This window comes from Alligator mississippiensis, chromosome 2 (assembly GCF_030867095.1).
Source record: "Alligator mississippiensis isolate rAllMis1 chromosome 2, rAllMis1, whole genome shotgun sequence".
NCBI lineage: Eukaryota > Metazoa > Chordata > Crocodylia > Alligatoridae > Alligator > Alligator mississippiensis.
In genome coordinates, this window is record NC_081825.1 from 229,003,683 (window position 1) to 229,022,862 (window position 19,180).

The 19,180-nt window shown below is 43.1% G+C and overlaps 1 protein-coding gene across 5 annotated transcripts in view; it reads left to right on the forward strand.

The window, feature by feature from the left end:
• Positions 1 to 19,180, forward strand: part of FUT8 (fucosyltransferase 8) — a 320,784-nt gene that overhangs the window by 217,031 nt on the left and 84,573 nt on the right. For all 5 annotated transcript variants that reach the window (XM_059722865.1, XM_059722866.1, XM_059722867.1 and 2 more), the window contains one exon: positions 5,223 to 5,337. In XM_059722865.1, coding sequence (XP_059578848.1) covers positions 5,223 to 5,337 — 115 coding nt within the window. The remainder of the gene's footprint in view (positions 1 to 5,222; positions 5,338 to 19,180) is intronic.

The following is a 19,180-nucleotide window of genomic DNA, read 5'->3' on the forward strand; positions in this document are numbered from 1 at the left end:
AAATATGAGTTTTCTCTGAAGCGAATGATGCTTGACAGATGTTATAAAACACATTTGGGGAATTTTATTTGTTTTTTCCTTTGGTAAATAGAACCTTCTACATAGCATTACAAGTGTATGTAATCCATTGTATGGAACTATTAAACATCTAGGCAATTGCCCATCAAGAATGACAGAGGGGCGGGGGTGGAAACGGGTGGGGATTGAGCCCTGCCCCCTCCCCCTCCATCCGGGCCCACTCCCCCTCCTGTTGCTTGGGATCCAGACCCGCTCCCCCCAGCATCGCCCCCTCCTCCTCCCCTGCTCCGCCCCCTGTGTCCCCACCATCACGGCGGCAGGCTGCCTTCTGTCAGAATGTTTCTTCGCGCTCTGATTGACTGTTTGTCAGCCAGTCAGAGTGCGAATAAAGTGTTACAGGAAGACAGACAGACAGACTTAGGCTTTTATAATATTAGAATTTGTCTTATGCTTATCATTTCTAAACTGGTTTAATCTAATTTTGAGCCTTGTGTAGACTTCTAATACTTACCAATTTGGAGGTAGTTATCTAATTTTAAAATACTGTAGGAAAAGTATAACCCAGACTTGTATAGGAAACTTTGTACTCATGGAAGGCAGGGCAGGGCCTAGCGTGTGAGACTGGAAAATAAAAATGACAAAACTGATTTAAAATGTAACAGCAATTTCCAAGCAGAATGTTTAATACAGCAGTAAGTTTTATAGATTCCTGTTATAATTCATTGGAGATAACAACATGTAATGACCAAACAATCAGTGTAAATGCTCCCGATGTCACTTGAAAGCAAGATCCTGGAAGATATTTTAAGGGTGTAGTTAGTTATGCATTACAACTAGCACATGCTGACTCTAAAGAATGTTAGCTAGTGTTAGCACATGCTGTGAGCAATCGCACATTAGGAATTGATTCTCTCTAATGTGCACTGCTTTGACCTGCCACCAGAGGGATGCTGAACAGGGATGTGTCTAGGAGCTGTCAAGTATGCTCTGTGCTTGCTCAGCTCTCCGGATCTCTAGCTGCAACATAGCTGAGGCACTCCCTCTCTCCCCTGCACTTCTTGGATCTCCCCCACATTGTTAGGATTACTCCTCTTACCAACTGCCCCCACCCCCCATCCCTGATTGCCCTCCTTGCCCCCCACCATGCAGATCAGTCCAAAGCAGCAGCAGGTGATGCAGGGGGTCTCCTCTTCTGTGGCTGCTCCAAGGCTCCCTGCAGCACACATTGATCCCCTGGATTGGGCCCATGCCTCCCTGCAAGGTCCTGGCAGCTGCCTGTTCACCTGTAAGACCCCCCACTCCCAGCAACTGCCTATGAGCTCCTTGTTAGGGAAAGGGGGGAAGAGGGGGTAGGTAAAGACCTGCTAAGCAGCTGTGGAGCCTGGCAGGGGTGGTGTGGGCCTGATATGGGCTCAGGGGAAGCTGCTGGGCCTCTGTCTTATCCACCTTCCATGGCTGCCTGGCAGCTCTCTGCCCACCCACTTCTTTCCTCCCCTTTTCTTCCCCTTACTCTTCAAGGAGCAGCTGGGCAGCATGGGGGTGGCATGTGCTTCAGGGAGCCTGGTAGCAGGCAGGGAGAGGGAACCCCTCCCCTTCCTGCACTGTCGCTCAGCCCCAGCACTGGCCAGATGAGGCCTACAGTGTGGCTCCAGCCCCAGTACCCACTCCTCCCTGCCTCTGCCCTTGTCCCTTTCCTTAAAAGATGCTGCTGGGCAGTCATGGGACCTAATGGGGGCAGGATTGGGCCTAGGGGGCCCAAAGTGATCCTGTGGAGAGCCTCTGGGCCCACCCACCTGCCTCTTACATCCTGCAGCTGGTCAACAGCTCCCCACCTCCCTGCCTCTCTCCATCTTTATTCCCCCACTCCTTCCCTCACCCTGCCCCCTACTTCCCCTTACCCATGTCCCCCTCCACTTCTGCCGTCCCTTCCATGTTCCCCCCAAACCCCACTTACTGCTTGGCTGTCCCTTCGCTGTTAGTCCAAGGCCATTGCTTTCTGGTGATAGCTAATCCATGCTGAAAGTGGTGTCTCCTGTGATGTTGGAGGACTGCAATTTGGTTGTTTCATTTTATCTCATTGGAGTAGCCTGACAATAAGATAACTCAAGCTGGGTAGCAGGGCTCAAAGATGTCCCCTAAAGTGCTTAGCTTTATGATGTCTAGAGGGCACTTAGCACTTGTTAATAAGTGTTAACGTGGGGATGCTTGTGTTTTAAGTGACCTTAATATGGTTTAATTATAGTGTTTAACCTCACCTTGAGATCCTACTTGTAGGAACTTCATTAGTGGGAGGAGGGCATTTTCTTTGCGGCTCTGCCTCCTTCCCCTTTTTTCTCTTTTTTCCTCAAGGTTGGGCAGCACAGAGGCAGTGTGCACTGCAGGGAGTCTGGAAGTGAGCCAAAGAGAAATTCTCTGTGGTGCAGCTCTGGCAACAAACCTATCTAGCAGGGATAGTTTCAGCCAAGGAATTCTGGAATACCGGTGCCTTAGAATGCGGCCAATTGGTGTGTCTTATACTGCCCCTAGAGCAGGGATGTTCCATCCACTGGTAACTCTCACCCATAAAGAACAAATTAAATGCATCTCTCTCAAATAGTTCAAGTTTATCAAAGCTGTAAAAAATGTTGGTATTATAATGGGAAGTCATAAGCCACTTTAACTGTGGACACCACTTCATTCTCTGGTGTTTGTAGAGAAGACAAAATAAGTACTGCAAGTATCTTAATATTTTCCATTTCCTTACTGTCCTTTGACCAAGGGTTTGAATAACCATGACTTCAAAGTGCCATACTGTGATTACAGGATTTTGCCAAACCAGCTTCCTATCACTTGCTTGTCTGCCTCTGTTTCTTCCCCTCCTCAGAATGGGTTTCCCCTCCTGACTGAAAAGTTTTTCAACCAAAAAAACCAAAACCTCTGCCAAGTTGTTGTGAATATTTTGGATATTTTAATTTCCTTCCTGCTGGTTGGGCTTCCCCCTTTCCAGCATCAATACCATGTTGCCGCTCCTTTCTGACAGCTAGAATTGCTCGTACTTTGCCCTTCTTTGGGCTCTAAAATGCAGTTATCCACTCAGTGCTGATAAGTTACTATTTCATATCTGACAATTCCCAAAGAGACAGAATACATTGTTTCTAAGCTAAATTTGTTACTTTATTGTAAAGTTGGAGTGATGTAGCTGCGAAGATCCAGGAAATATGCGAGAGGCAAGGATTTTTGTGAGTAATATATTTTATTGACCCATTTGCATGGTTGGGATAAACTTAGGCAAGTTTTCTAATGCAATCCATTATTCTTTAGGTCTGAGTAAAATGCAGGCACAGCAATGACTAAAAATAGTCTGCCAGGCCATGAAATTCCTTTTTGGGTCATAGCTATTCTTTGGAATAGCTAGCAAATGGGACAAGATAGTTTGACTAGTGGAAGGTCAAGACCTTTGAAAAGGGAATGTCGTTATCATCCATGGTGTGAAGAAAGATTATCAGGAATCAGGTATATTATAGTGAACTGTGAAGTTAGTGTTCAGTCCTTGGACTTAGTCCCCATCCAGCTTATGAATTTTTGTTCCCAGGTTCCCCTTTTGAAGGCATTTTGTAGATTTCCCTTGATCCAAGAAGATAGTAAGGTTAGAAAGTAAGTGGTTGTTTTGTGACATGTTCTCCTACATCTGTTTCTGTGTCTCTGCTCTTAATTTTTTTCTGATAATCATTCATTACAGTGCATACGTTTAGTCCAGTTTCACCCACATAGTTTACCTGAGGGCTTTTGGTGCATTGGCTGAGAAGTATTGTGTTTTGGGATAGACGTGTGAGGACCTGAAGAAGACTCCAGACCTGAAAAAGAATGTAGTTCATTCAAAAGCTTGTCTAAATCTATCCCAAACATGCAGTTGGTTTAATAAAATATCACCTACAAAAATCCTTGCCTCTCTCATAACTTTATTGTAGATTTTTATTTAATATTTATACAATATTAATAAAACTACCTCAATATAATATAACCTTTGTCAGGATTATAGTTAACTCAGCTAAGTATCTGTCACATAACACTTACAGTGCTACATTATATAAAGACAATAAGCTTTGTTTTGATCACCATGTAATGTTACATTGTCAGAGAAGCTACTTTAGATATTACCTACAGATTTTCTCTCTCCATGAGTCAGTGAAATTCATATCTATCATGGAACTAATGTTTTTTGGCCTCTTGGAAAAATATACATATTTCCTTCAGCACGAAATGGAAACATTCTGTGCAGTGGGCTTAAAAGTTTTCCTATTCCATATCTATAGGAATGGATGAGTAAAAATATGATAATTAGAGGACACAAAATCAAAGAATGTGGGCTGTATTCTGGATACCTCTTTGTGGTGCACAGAGGGAATACATACAGAGAGAGGTAGACTCCACTGAAGCTGAGTTGTACCAACAGTCCAATTAGTTTAGTGTTGTCTGGTGCATGCACACACATTCTGTGCAGAACTTTGGTAGAGGTGATATCTTTTATTAGACCAACCAAATAGCTGCAATTATTTTAGTTGCAAGCTTTCAGGCTCACACGCCCTTCCTCAGGCAAAGGAGAAAGCGCATATTGTAATTTTTCTCCCAGGTCGAAAGGAAAATTCATACTGCACAGGAGAAAAAAATGTCATAGTTTCCCCTGGGTGGAACATTTACTTTTATGCAAGTTAGCCTCAGATAAAAAGTTCAAGCAGTCTGTTTACCTCCGAGTTGTCTGATGGTAAGCTGGGTGTTGAATTTTTCTTTTTCCTTCCTTCTTGGTAAGATGTTTTCTATTATACAGGAGAGAGTCGGATGGAATGAATCTCCTAGTTGAAGTAGTTCTGTAGTGTGGAGACTGTTTTTCAGGTGTGCAATTGCAGCTCAAAAAATGAGCTGGCTGGAGAATAGGTGTTGGATTTTTGCTGCTTTTTTATAGAAATTATGAAGTTTCCATTTCAGAGTGACTAATTGCGATATCTTGTGTGTTGCAAGCATAAAGGTTTTAGTCGTGTTGATCTATAGGCAAAAAATCCGCACACATTTCTGTTTATGTAATTGTATATTCTGCCCACTCAATGTACATTTAAGTAGATCAGTGTAATTGTAAGCTGAAATTCAGTTTCATTTTTCTTTATGGCTTTATCTAACCCTCTAATTTAGTAGTATTAAGGTAGCTTTCCAATGTTGCTTGCCTTTTTTAGGTCGATAATGACAGATTTGTACTACCTCAGTCAAACAGATGGAGCAGGTGAATGGCGAGAAAAAGAGGCCAAAGATCTAACAGACCTTGTACAGAGGAGAATAACATACCTTCAGGTAAGTAGGATACAGAAAGAGCATTTAAATTAAGGGCAAGATGTATTTTGACGAAGGAATATTTTAGCCCACTAAAATATACCAGTGTAATAAAAACAGTAAAGTAATAATTTAAGTGGAAATATAGGTATAAATGATGCATACAGTAATTTGAAAAGACTTACATTGCAAATATATCATATAGTAGGTGAAAGTAAGTATTTTCACACAAGAAAGTATAATAAGAGAAAAGGTTTAACTATTTTTAATTGTAAGCATACAATAATGCAATCTCTTCATATGTATTTTGTTCTTTTGCTAGATCCATGATTACCATAACTTTGAACTATAACTATCTTTCCATTCAGGCTCTGTATGCTAACCAAAAGCTAAACAGCAGCTTCCCTTTTTAATATATTACAACAGTGTGTTTTCAATCATTTTGAAACTGAAATATACAAATAAAAGTCAAGTGATACCCATTAAAACTAAAACTGATCTTGTCATTTCTTTCATACAGTTGTTCATCACTAGCTGTCCAGAAAGAGGGACAGTACTTGCCATAAAGCAAGTAATTATCCATTATCAATTAGCCTCTCATTCACTGAACCATAAATAGTGGGTGTGAAGAGCCATCAACCTCATTTAAAATTGTAATAACCTTTCTCCAAGCTTATTTAATTTCCACATATTTCATTTTTTTTCTTATGAAGATCTTAGTATCTTTGAACTCTGATCTGATCATGTTCCAGTTTCATTTTCAATGACTCTTAACACATGTTCATACGACATGTTCTGGGATTTTCTTTATCCTTCTGCCTTTAATTCTGACATCCTACAGATCTTTTATGTTACCAGCTTTAGCAATCCATGAATATATTTAATATGCCCATATTGGTACACACTTTGCCTTATCTCCAGGAATGTAATTGAGCTCTCATACTGAATATTTTATAGGGACTTTAATCAATGGATATGTTCATTATCTATCTCAAAACATAATTTCCTTATTTTTTTTTTGTATATTGATAATTATCACGTGTATACTGATGGTTCCTGATCTGTCTTCTGCTCAAACTAAAATTAGAACGTGTCTTTCTGACATATTCCTGCGGACATCCAGCGATCATGAACTCAAAATGGCCAAAACAGAGCTCTTACTCTTTCTCTACACTTCCTTCTATCTCCTTCCTTTACCAGTTACTATGAGCCATATTACTGTCCTTCCTATCACACAAGCTCTTAGCTGGGTTTTTTAATTCAATTTGGCACTCACTCATTATATCAAAGGCATGTCAAAATTTAGTCTTTTCTTTTGGTATAGCCTCTGTAAGATCTAGACTTTCCTTTCCAACAACAACAACATTTCTTTTCTAGAATCTTGTGTCACAGCTGAAACACTATAACCTCCTTTTCTCTGACCTTGACAACTCAATATTCCTTCAGTTATACCCATTCAAAACTGCTGGGAAGGTCATTTTCCTAGCTCATCATGTCAACCACAGTACCTTTTTTGCATCCCTCCAGCAGTCTGCCTTTTCCACTAAATCAGATGCAAACTACAGGTCTTCATTTTTACACCTCATCATGATTTGTTGCCTCCATATTTATTGTATCTTATATACTAGGTTTTGGCAATCTATGGCCCATGAAGAGATTGGCAGGAGGGCTTGGGGGCACATGGTGGCAGAGACACTTTGTGTGCTGCATCCCACTGCTGTGTTACCGTTGCTGCTGAATTTAAGGCTACCCATTGGCACTGAGGATGGAAATCAGCAGCAATGGGTGGTGATAGTAAGCAGAAGCTGCAGTAGCAGAGCATGAAAACAGCCCTTGGCACAGGGCGGGGTGGGCTGGGGCACTGTAGAAGGTATTGGCAGCCCACAGCATTCTTAAAGGTTGCTGCCTCCTGTTATACACTGTTGAGGCACTGATCCCAGCTCCATTATTCCAGTTATGTCAACCTTTATTTCCATTAACACTACATGTCTACATGGGAAGATTCTAATATTATAAAAGCCTTAATCTGTCTGTCTGTCCATAATGCTTTACTTTTGCCCTGATTGGCTGATTGAAACAACCAGTCAGCATGAGAATACAGGAAGTGGCAGCACGGCGGAGCGCCACCGGAGTGGCAGTGGAGCAGACAGAACTGGGGGGGGGGGGAGGGGGGTCAAAGCCAGTAGTGCTGGCTTCACCCTCCCCACCCCCTGCTCCCTGCAGGTGGCGACGATGGAGCAGGGGAAGGGGAAAGGCCATCAGATTTGGTCTTCCCCACCCCCCTTGCTCCTTGGAGGTGGTGGAGAGGGGGGAGTTGGGTCAGGACACTGAGGCGGGGGAGGCCACCAGCACTGGCCTCGGCCTCGGCCTTGGCCTCGGCCTACCTCTTCCCTCCCCTCCCCTTTTCCATTCCCCTCCTCCTTTCCATTGTCACTGCCTGCAGGGCCAACATGGGCCAATGCGGCAGTGGTGGTGGGAGGAACAGGCCTGACTTGTGGGGGAGGAGCGAACATGCTGCTCAGTGGGGGGCAGAGCAGCGGGCCCGGCCCGGCCCGACACAGCAGCAGGGGAAGTGGAGGAACGGGCTTCCTCCCCCCATCAGGCCCAGGCTGACTCCTCCCTCTCCCCTGTGTTGGCCCTGAGCCTGCTTCTCCCATCCCCCCACCATCGCTGGGAGAGGGGAGGGCCTCTGCCCCCTCTTCCCCCCCACCCCACTGCAGCAGTCCAGCTTCTCCCCACCCTTGAGCCTGTTCCTCCCTCACATTGGGCCCGGGTCTGCTTCTCTCCTTCCTCTACTGCTACGGTGGGAAGCAGAGGAGTGGGTCTGCACCCCAAGCAGCAGGAGGGAAGGGGGGAGCGGGCCCAGATGGCGGGGTGGCATGGGGCTGTGTCCCTGCTTGCTTTTTGCCCCATCATTCTTGATGGGTAATTGGCTAGGTTTTCTATAAATACCTAAAAGCTCATTTCTTTACCCTCTATTGGCATCTTAAAACTATCTTCTTCCATGATGTCTACAAAAAATGAACAGTTGTTTTGCATAACATGTACTGTTATTACTGATTTTATGCAAATGAGTATTGTTAGCTTATTACCTAATCCTTACTTTTTCTTTTCTATACATATATTGTTGCTTTTGCTTTGGATCATAAGCTTTTCATGATAGAGGCCATATTTTTGTATATGTTTTACAGTGCTAATTCATAACTGGGAACCCAGTTTGTACTTTGACACAATGAATAATTTACTTCCCAGTAGGAGCTCAAAACTGAACTCAAATATGCTTGTCTAGAATGCACAGAGAAGTTCTATTTAAAATATTTCCTCATTTCCATCTAACAAATTACAAAGTAAACCTTATACCTATTACAAAATCCAGGTCTAGCATGCGCACTATGATTTTTTCAATTTTCAGTTTATAGCAGTACAGCATCTTCTATTTAAGTGCATAACCTTAGGACTGAAAAAAGGCTATACATATATCTAGAATCTGTATTTAACTTAATATAGGCAGTGCTCATTAAGTGCAAGGCCCTGTCTGTACTATGGTATTAGCAGCCTTGAAACTGATTACATAGGTGCTGATAGAAGCCTTGAAATTGAGAAGAGATAGCAGCCATGGAACTGACTTGGCTCATGTCAGTTTTAAGACTTCTAGGGCTCCAGGCAGATGTTCAGCTAAAGGCACCATGGAATCTGATATGCAGTCTGAACAGTCATGCTTCGTGAAATGCTACATGTCCATGGCAAGAGATGCAATTATGAGCTCAGGAATCGGATCCCCATCATGCCATATTGCTGGTGCTGGGGGAGCTCAGGATCATGATCCCCTGCATGGGCAATTAGGAAGCTAGTCAACTGATCTCTGCTCCTAATCTTGGAAGTATATTGGCAGTAAGGGCTCTAATGTGCCTCCTGAGGCTGGGAGTGCTGATCGGCATCATGGACTCCCCTCCCTATCAGATCATGGTCTTTCAGGGCCTCAACAACCAATCTCCTGAGCTTGTGAAAGTCAGCTTTCCTAAAGTCGAGGATTTCTGCATTGCTAACTGATTTGCCAGCTTTGCGACGGATAGAGAAAGTGATCAACTCCTGATCACTGTCACCAAGCTTCCCTTCGATCCTGAGGTCACTGACTACATCATCCCCTTTGGCCAGTGCCAGATCTAGCAGTGCCTTACCTCTTGTTGGCCTGTAGACTTTTTGAGTCAGACAGAGCTCATCAATGCAAGTGAGGAACAAGGCACCTAATGGTAAAATAAATGCTACAATAGCAGATAACAAGTATGCTTTTCTCTGATGTTTTTGTAAGATATTGGAATAGGACCAGATAAGTTTTTTGCCCTCACATTTTTATGAAGAAAAATTCAGTGGACATATGAATATTGAAGAAGCCTGGAGAATGTGTGTTATAGCGTTAAATGATGTATTGGCTCTGCTCCATTAGATGTTTTATGATTCGGTATCTAAAATCTAATCTATGAAGATGATAAACTCCTTTCTCAACCTGAACACCACCATTACTCATAGAGGGAGGGGTTTGTGGATAGAAGGGAGAAGAGTTTTCAGTCCCCCTGCGTCCTGGTGTTCATTGTACCCAAGGCAGAATCTCTTCTGGAGGAAGGTAGGTGACAGCTGAAGAGCTCAATTTTACCAGATTAGAGCCAACTCAGGCTCCTTGTCCCACTGTACTGCACACATATTTTAGTAGTGAGTTGCTAAACCAAATCTGTTGACTAGCTGCCTGAGAACTGATGAACTTCTGGTAGCTCTGAGATCCTTTTTCCTTCATCTTTCTTCCATGGAGCAAGTGGAGGCCAGCATTGAAAATAGTGGGGTTAACTTTGAGTAGCTGGGATAGGAGCAATTCTCCTGTTAATTTACTGATCAGAAGCCTGGCAGAACTATTCCTTTTCAGCAGCCTTGACAGGGTCTTGGGCTCTGGAATTTTTGCACTGTATTTCACAAATTCTGTTTCACAAAGTGATAAATTGAGTCTGGCCACCATGCCACCCTAGCCCTGCTACATGCCCAGAGGCAGCAGGACTGGCCGCATGCACCACTGCTTGGGCTACCCTGTGCCTGAGTCAGGTGGGGCCAAGGGACTCGCCATGAGCCAGAAAAAATCGCTTGGCGGGCTGGATTTGGCCCATGGACCATATTTTGGCCACCCCTGAAATAGAGTAAAAATTAAAGTGTATGTGCTCTCTTAACTTGTGGCACATGCCACAGGATCTCTTACCTTCAAATGCACTCTGTAGATACTGACAGTAATGGGACAATGGCACTTAATTCTAAACTATCAAATCTGGTAAATAAAACAGCATAGTTCTAAAACTGATATAAGATTATTAAGTATGACCACTGTAAGATTTGTCTGATTGTCTAGCTGTCTCTGATTTTTTATGACATTTTCTTTTCATGGAAGTTATGGCATTTTATATATGTAATTTGTTGAAATGTTTTGTTGATATCATAGTTAGTCAAGTAGTATATAGAAGCTTCAACATACCCAGATCCCTGGAAATTTTTAATTTTACCTTTTCTAATAAACTTATTTGTTAAATTGTTTGAAGCGTAAATTGTCATTAGATTTGTTTGAGGGTTAAAGTCCATTGTCAATCCCATTCGTATGGAAGGGGCAAACGGTACATTTTGAAGCTGTTGAACTAACTATCTTGAGACTGTCTAATCAAGGAAACTAAGAAACTTAAATCCAAAATTAAATCCCACTGTTTCTCTGTTTACCAATGTGAGTGTATGTCACCTTTGTAATTGGCTTGGAGAATTGATGCAGCTGTAATAGTCCAGGAACTTTGCAAGAAGCAGAAGTATAACTAAGGTGGAGAGACAGCCATGGGTGCTGACTTAGGGGGGGAGGAGGGATAGTGGGAGAACAGAGAGCAGCTGCTGTCACAGCTTTATGACTATGCAAGTGGTGTGACAGCAATTGGAAGTCTTGGCTGTTTCTGTGCATTGTAACTTCCTTGTTATGCCTCTGGTGAAAAGGAAGGATTTTTGTAGGTAATATCTTTAATTAGACCAATTGAATAACTGGAAGAGGTGTCAGATAAGCTTTCCAACACAAAGTACCCTTCCTCAGGTCTGGAAAAAAATCTGAAAAGCTTGTCGAATATCTATCCCAGCTCTTCACAGTCTAATAAAAGCTTTTACAAGACAAAATACAAACAAAACCCTTGCTTCAGAAATTCTTAGGCTAACAGTTCGGTGTTTATCAGGAGAGAACCTTTCAGTGTACTGAATTATAGTACCATTTAAATATCCTATTATACAATCATTACAAAAAAAATAACATAATTCTGTAGCATTGCATTATAGCTTTGTATCAACAACACGTTGAAGTTCTTGTGGTGATGTTATCTGAATCAGTTAGCTGTTTCTTCTTGATCAGTGATGCCCAACTTATCTGGTCACGCATGCTAGACACAATGCTCAGGGTCAATCCAAAGGCCAAATCTGATGCAGTAGACGTTGTCATCTGGCCTACGGAGCTTCCACTGTTCGTCCTGCTACCAAATTTCTAGACCTGCATGGAGCACCACAGGCTAGATGACATGGTTCTACGGGTTATTGACAGTGCCCTGTGACTGTTGGGGACTAGACTTAGTGACCTTTGAGGTCTATCCTAGTCATGTTCCTATGTTCTTCTTAGCTGCTTTCCTTGTAGAGACAGGTCTAGGAGAAATGGGAGGTTGTACTGATTGCTGTAAATTGAAGGTAGGAGAAGAGTGCATAGCTTCATCAGTTTAGAGCAAGCACGACCAAGGTATGGCCAGTGGGCCATATCTGGCCTGTAGAGCCAGGGCATCTGACCTGCAGTGCTCCCCATGGGTCTGAAAATGTGGTGGCAAGATGATTGGTGGCAGCATAAAATGCCACAATATTCATTGCTCCTGCAGCCATGGAAATTAACACTCTCACCCATCATCCTTCTGCCAAATTTCCAGAGTCTTGGCTTGACTCATGGACGGATCCAGGGCATGGAACTGCATCGTCTGGCTTGTGGGACTGGTAGTTTGGCAGTGAGAGGAGTGGTGGCTTGTACAGATCTAAGAGCTGCAGCAATTAATCCTGCCATGGCCATATTCCAGTCCCATGTGCCAGATGATGCAGCTCTGTGCTATGGCTCCAACCCTGTGCTTGAACTCCTCACCACTGATCTAGCCCATGGGGCTGGGTGAGATGGATACCATTTGTTTAGAGACTGTTTACAACCCTGTCTTTCCATAACTTCATAGAACGGTGAAAATGCACCTGTGTCTGTCTTGGCTGGATTTGAAATTAGCCAAAAGGCAAGGTAGATTTGCACTTTAACCAAAGTAAATTTGATATATAATGACAATGACAGTGAAATGCTATCTGGACCCTAGGGGGAAGAAGAGCACCAGAATAAGGGCACTGGACTTCAGAGAAGTAAACTTTAACAAACTCAGGGTCCTGTTGGGCAAGATCCCTTGAGTGACAAGTCTGAGGGGAAAAGGAGTCCAGCTGTCTTCTATGGAGGCTTTCTTAAGGGTGCAGGAACTAGCTATCCTGCTGAGAAGGAAGAATGGGAAGTGCAGCAGGAGCGTGGCCTGGCTAGACATTGACCTCTTCAAGGACCTGAAACTGAAGAAGAAATCCTACAAAAAGTGGAAGCTTGGTCATAATACTAGGGAAGTGTATAAGAGTATGCACAGCCACACAGGGAGAAAATTAGGAAGGCCAAGGCACAACTTGAGATGTAGCTGGCAAGGGACATAAAAGACAATTAAAAGGGATTCTACAAGTATGTCAAGAGTAGGAGGAAGACCAGAGATTCCATAGGTTTCTTAAAGAATGTAATCTTGTCACAGATGATGCTGAGAAAGCTGAAGTACTTAATGCATTTTTTACTTCTGTTTTCATATATAGGAGCAGCTACCAGCTGACCAGTTGGCAGCAGAGATGGGGAAGGAGACAAACAGCCTAAGTAATGGCAGAGTGGTTTAGGGATTACTTAGCAAAGCTAAATGTTTTCAAGTCAGCATTACTAGATGGGATGAACCTGAGGGCACTGTAAAGGAATTGGCTGAGGTAATTTTTGAGCCATTGCCTATCCTTTTTGAGACGTCATGAATGACTAAGGAAGAGGCAAATATAGTGCCCATCTTTAAGAATGGGAAGAAGGAGGATCTAGGGAATTCCAGACTAGTCAGCCTGATCTCTATATCTAGAAAGATTATGGAGCAGGTCCTCAGGGAATCCAGTGTGAAGCACCTAGAGGAGATCAATGTGATCAGGAACAGCCAGCATGGATTCACCAAGAGCAAGTCATACCTGACCAACCTTCTATGGTCAAGTGACAGGCTCTTTGGATGAGGGGAGAGCAGCAGGCCTGGCACGCCTTGATTTTAGCAAGGCTTTTGACATTGTGTTCCACAACATCATTAAAAAATTTAAGAAAATATAGACTAGATGAAAGTACTATAAGGTGGATAGAGAACTGGTTGGATCATTGCTCTCAGCGAGTTGTCCTTTAGTGGCTTAATGTCTGGTTGGGAGGAGGTAACGAGTGGGGTTCCCCACGAGTCTGTCCTGGGTCCAGTATTGTTCAACGTTTTTATTAATGACTTGGATGATGGGATTGAGTGCACTTTTGTGGATAACTACAAGTTGAGTGGAATTGCAGATGCTCTGAATGGCAGGCCTATGTTCCAGAATGACCTGGATAGACTGGAGGAATGGTCCATAATCAAATGAGATTCAACAAGGACACATGCAAATTCCTGCACTTAAGATGAAATAATTGCATGCACAAATACAGATTGGGGAGTGTTGGCTGGGCTGCAGTACTGTGGAGAAGGACCTGGGGATTAGAGTGGGCCCCAACCTGAACATGAGCCAACAGTGTGCTCTTGTTGCAAGAAAAACCCAACAGCATCCTTGATTGTATAAAGCCATTTTAGTTGGTTATTTGTCTTTTTTACCAACACAATTCTCTGCTTTACAATCTGCCATTTGTAGTACATTTGCAGCTTGTGTTACACACCTCTAAGATATTCCATACAATCACCATTACTTACATACACATTGTATTTTGAAAGTTGTATATAAAGGAATATAGTTCAGAAAGGTAAAACAAGATAGAGGTTATAAAAGTTTCATTTCAAAATCTGCGTAAACAGACTTGGGGTTTTTGAGGAGGGGATGGCAACTTAAGGCTCGTGGGCTGGATCTAGCCCACAGAATGATTTTTATCCTGCCCATGAAGCCCAGGTATTGATGGCGATTTGGTAGCAGAAGGCTTCTGTGGTAATTCTGCAGCAAAAGACTTCTGCAGCAGTTGTGGGAGGGGGTGGGGTTTACAGGTGTGGTGGTGATTGGACAGTGGAGAGCAGCAGTGACAGCTGCGTCAGAAGTGCCAGCCTACCACAGAGCAAGCAGCATTTTGGCTCAGTGCTCCTAAAGCTTGCTGACCCTTGGTTTAGATTGTTATATGTCTTTTCATGTTTGAGGCCTATATCAGGTGACAAAAAGCAGAAACTTTCGGAAATGTCTTTGATTTGCTTATAAAGTATATTAAATAAGATAAATGATCAAACACCTTGTAAATTGTAATATTCTGTGAGTACCACATATAAAAATAAGTTTGAATGTTCAGTAAAAGTATTGGAAATTTACCAGTCATTTTTGCATCACTCTTGAAGTGTATTCCTTATAGATCCACACACTGCAGTCTCAGGAGGTGATGCCTGTGTTCAAATTTTGTACTTCATCTACAGATGCACAGAACAATTATTTTTAATTAATAAACTATGATGAAGCAAATACAATGGCTGATTTGGGAGCTGGAATAAATGGAGTTTATTATTGTAGTGTTAAATTGTGATAAAAAAAAAAGAAAAGGTTCACTATTGTCCTGGCATATAATGAGATTTCAACTTACCAGTAAAGTGCTAGTTGCATACATATGTGTTTTGAGTGCTGCTTGTTTATTCAAAATTTAGAATTTACTAACTATAATCCAACATACCAGTCTTAAATGTTATTGGACAAATTAATTATATCCTGTAAAAATATTTAATTTAAGTCCTAACTGAATGAGCGCACCAACGTAAAATGCATGTTTCTAAAATTAGTACAGTTTATTCAAACAACAATTTAAAATTATTTGGCTTTAATAAGTTGTGTAAAAATCTATATCAGCAGAAAGAAATGTGCCACTCTTTAGGATTTGATCCCAATTTAAGGAGAATTTAAAAATATATATTTTGTAACCAAACAGTAAAGAATTAACTAATAAGTCTGTTATGTAAAGGGTAGTTAGTTGATAATATTTAAGCAACAATCTATAAACAGAACAATTTTTTAAAGCAAATGCATTCAATTTCAATGCAAATAAAGTACTATAGAATTCTTAATGTAAAGACATATACGGTTAATATAAAGGTTTTAGGGGGAAAGATTCTGTACTGTTCAAAGAAGAGATATGGGTACAAATTAATGCCTCTTGAGATTATGGACCAAGTCATTAGGCTGCCGTAAAATGTATGTTAAAATGTGCATTTAATATTTGAGAATTTATAATGCTTGAAATATAATGCTTAAAGAAGCAATATGGATAGACATTTAACATATATAAAGGAAGGTTCTTGTATAAAATATTATTACATAAATTGATAGATAGGTAAGATAGGTGGTGAAGTTTTAATAGGTAAAATAAAGCTGAAGTTTAGGGGAAAAATTGTAATAGCAACATTGATATGTATATAAAGCTCTGGAAGAAGGCAAATAGAATGCTTCAATTATGAGGGAATGGATTTCAGTGGTAATTTACCTCTCAATTATTTTATAATTTGACTAATTTTACCAGGTTCCTTATCTTGTCTATCTTCGACACCACCAGTTCTGTTTTCTCTTCTTATTTTCCCATAATGTCTTTTAAAATGCTCCTTGACATTGTTAGTTTTTTATAGCTGTGCACCAATAGAAAGTTTTTGGGCTGATACCAATGTCTGTTTTTTAATGAGCCATATCGGCTGATACTGATCCAATTCTGATATGCAGCCCCACGACGTGGAGAGCGGCATTTGGCTGGTAGGTGTTGTGAGGAAAGGGGTGTGGGGAGGCAAGGGATGTTGCAGGGGTGTAGATTGAGGCCTTTGCACTGAGGGAAGGAGTGGGACTGGCATTGGGGCAGGCGCAGCCTGGCGGGGCAGGGCATGGGACGGAGCTGCGGTTCATCCATGGGTCGGGGTGGGGGGCAGCTTGGTCCAGCCCGCTGCTGGGAAGAGCCTGGCAAATCCCTGGCCCCAGCCCACAGTGGCAGCCTGCCCTCACCCCACATGCAGATTTGGGGGGCACGCCCCCATACCCTCTTGGGGTGCATGCAGTGGCGGGAGCCACCTCTCTTCCCCACTATCTGTGCCCCCTGGGCAAACTGCGGCTCTGTGCTGTTCCCCGCCCTGCCCCACCCAGCTATGCAGCACCTGCTCCTGCCTCTGCCCTTGCCCCACTCCCTCCCTCACCACAGGGGCCTCAATCTGCCTCCCCCTCCCCCCACAACATACGTACCAGTTTGCCCTGGCTGCTCTCCATGCTGCCGGGCTGCGCTTCCGGCTGCCTGTGTGCTGTGCTGCAGTTGTGTGCATGCATGCAATGTTTATTGGCCACATCAGACAGACAAAGCCGACTGCCAGTGCTCTCAATTTTCCTCATATCAGTGCAGATCCAATATGGGACTGATGTATTGGTGCACATCTAGTTTTTTTATTGTTATCAGTCCAGGGGTCAGTCCAGGGGCCAAATCCAGCACACCCAGCTGGGTCCTGTTCCAGCATCCCTGCCCAGGGCCAGCCTGATGCATGGCCTCAGCCCCACATGCCAGATTGGACCTTGTGCTAGATTGTGTTGGTGTCCTTGCTTTCCCCTCTCCCTACCTTGCAGGAACACGTCATCTGGTCTGCAGGTCTTGAAAATTTGGTAGTAGGGGAGCAGTGGTAGCGTCAATTGCCATTACTACCCTGCTGCCAAATTTCTGAATCCTGCCACTGTCAAGACACTCGGGGGGGGGGGGGGGGGGAGTGCAGGGGAGGCTCTGCCACAAAAGCCTATCCTGGCTACTCCCAAGACTCCAGCAGAGATAGCTTTGCTGGGGTATTCATGGCAGGGGGGTTTCTTCTCGCACCCTCCTTCCTCACTCCTCCACTGTGCAGGGAGGGGACTATGTCTCCTCTCTGTGACAGCCCAGCTCCACAAAGCCACGTGGGATGCAGCAGAATCACCCAAAATGAACCTTTTCAGGGATACTGTACACAGATTTCCTCAGGCGCTCTGCCTTATAGCACTTCTGTCTGATGCTTTATTAGGTAAGGGTTAGTTTTTCAAGCAGTTGGCCTTTTTTAAAGTACTGTGCAGCCATGAGTTCTAAATTTAGTACCCTCCCCCTTTTGGAAATGGTAAATAAGATGGAATGTATATCATAAGTGCTTTCATTAAGTAGACAAGGTTCTTTGGGTGAATCTGATCTCTTCTATTAGACCAACTTAAATAGTTGGGGAAAAAAATGTATAAGCAAGCTTTTGTGTTCAAAAACCCTTCATCAGGCTAAGGAAGTTTCAGCAGTTCATGTGTGGTCTTCTTGGATGGAATGAAAAGTAAAGAAGCCAGAGGCTGGGCTGGTATGCATACAAGATAGGCAGTCAGTGAAGATATAGATTGAGGAGTCAACCCCCATTCATTAAGTAGGACTTTTCTGTAGTCCCTACTTACCATCCTATACTGTAATTTTTTTCCCAGGTGTCTGGATGCCAAGAAATGTTATATATGAGGTACAGAATACTTTCCTGATGTTGCCCTTCTGAGCTGTTCATAAAATCCACCTGCCTGTTTGGAATAGTGGCAGATTTTTTAAAACTATAACTTTATAAAAGCGTATCCTGAAATTTGGATATGCATTGCCCTACTCGGTTACATTGGCTTTTTGAGAAAACCAGATTTCAACTTTACTCCTCTGACAAATTTGTTCTAATTATCACTATAGCTGGGGGCTCTTCTGCTCAGGCCAACAGGGTGTGTGATCTCTGAAAGTTCTGCTGCATAAGGTCATGCTACAATCTTTCATTGAAGTTTTAAGGAAGATTAAGACATTGTGTGTTTTCAGTCACCACAGAGCTCATATAGGGTCTCTCTCCTGAAGTGTTTAGAATACCATCTTAACTATTTGGTATGCATGGCTTTCCAAGGATAGATCCATTGTGTCTTTGGGCTGCAATATTTGAGGCCATAGACCACATGCAAGCATTATGGATGCTGACAGACTTGGGGGAATAAAAAGTACTTTACTGGAAGCAGCAGCACATCAACCTATCATAGAATCATAGAAGTAGGGTCGGAAGGGACCTTGTAGATCTTCAAGTCCGAACTCCTGCCTGGGCAGGAAGAAAACTAGGCTCAAATGACCCCAGCCAGGTAGACATCAAGCCGCCTCTTAAAGACCCCCAGGGTAGGAGCCGGCACTACTTCCCTTGGAAGCTGGTTCCAGATCCTAGCCGCCCTAACTGTGAAGTAGTTCTTACGGATGTCAAATCTAAACCTACTCTCCAACAACTTGTGGCCCTTATTCCTTGTTATCCTGGGGGGGGCGCTAGGGGAAACAAGGTCTCCCCCAAACCCTTCTGGTCCCCCCTAGTGAGTTTATAGACAGTTACCAGGTCCCCCCCTCAGCCTTCTCTTGTGAAGGCTGAACAGGTTCAGGTCCTGCAGCCTCTCATTGTAGGGTCTGCCCTGCTGTCCCCGGATCATGCGGGTGGCCCTCCTCTGCACCCTCTCAGTGTTGTCCACATCCCTCTTGAAGTGGGGTGCCCAGAACTGGACACAGTATTCC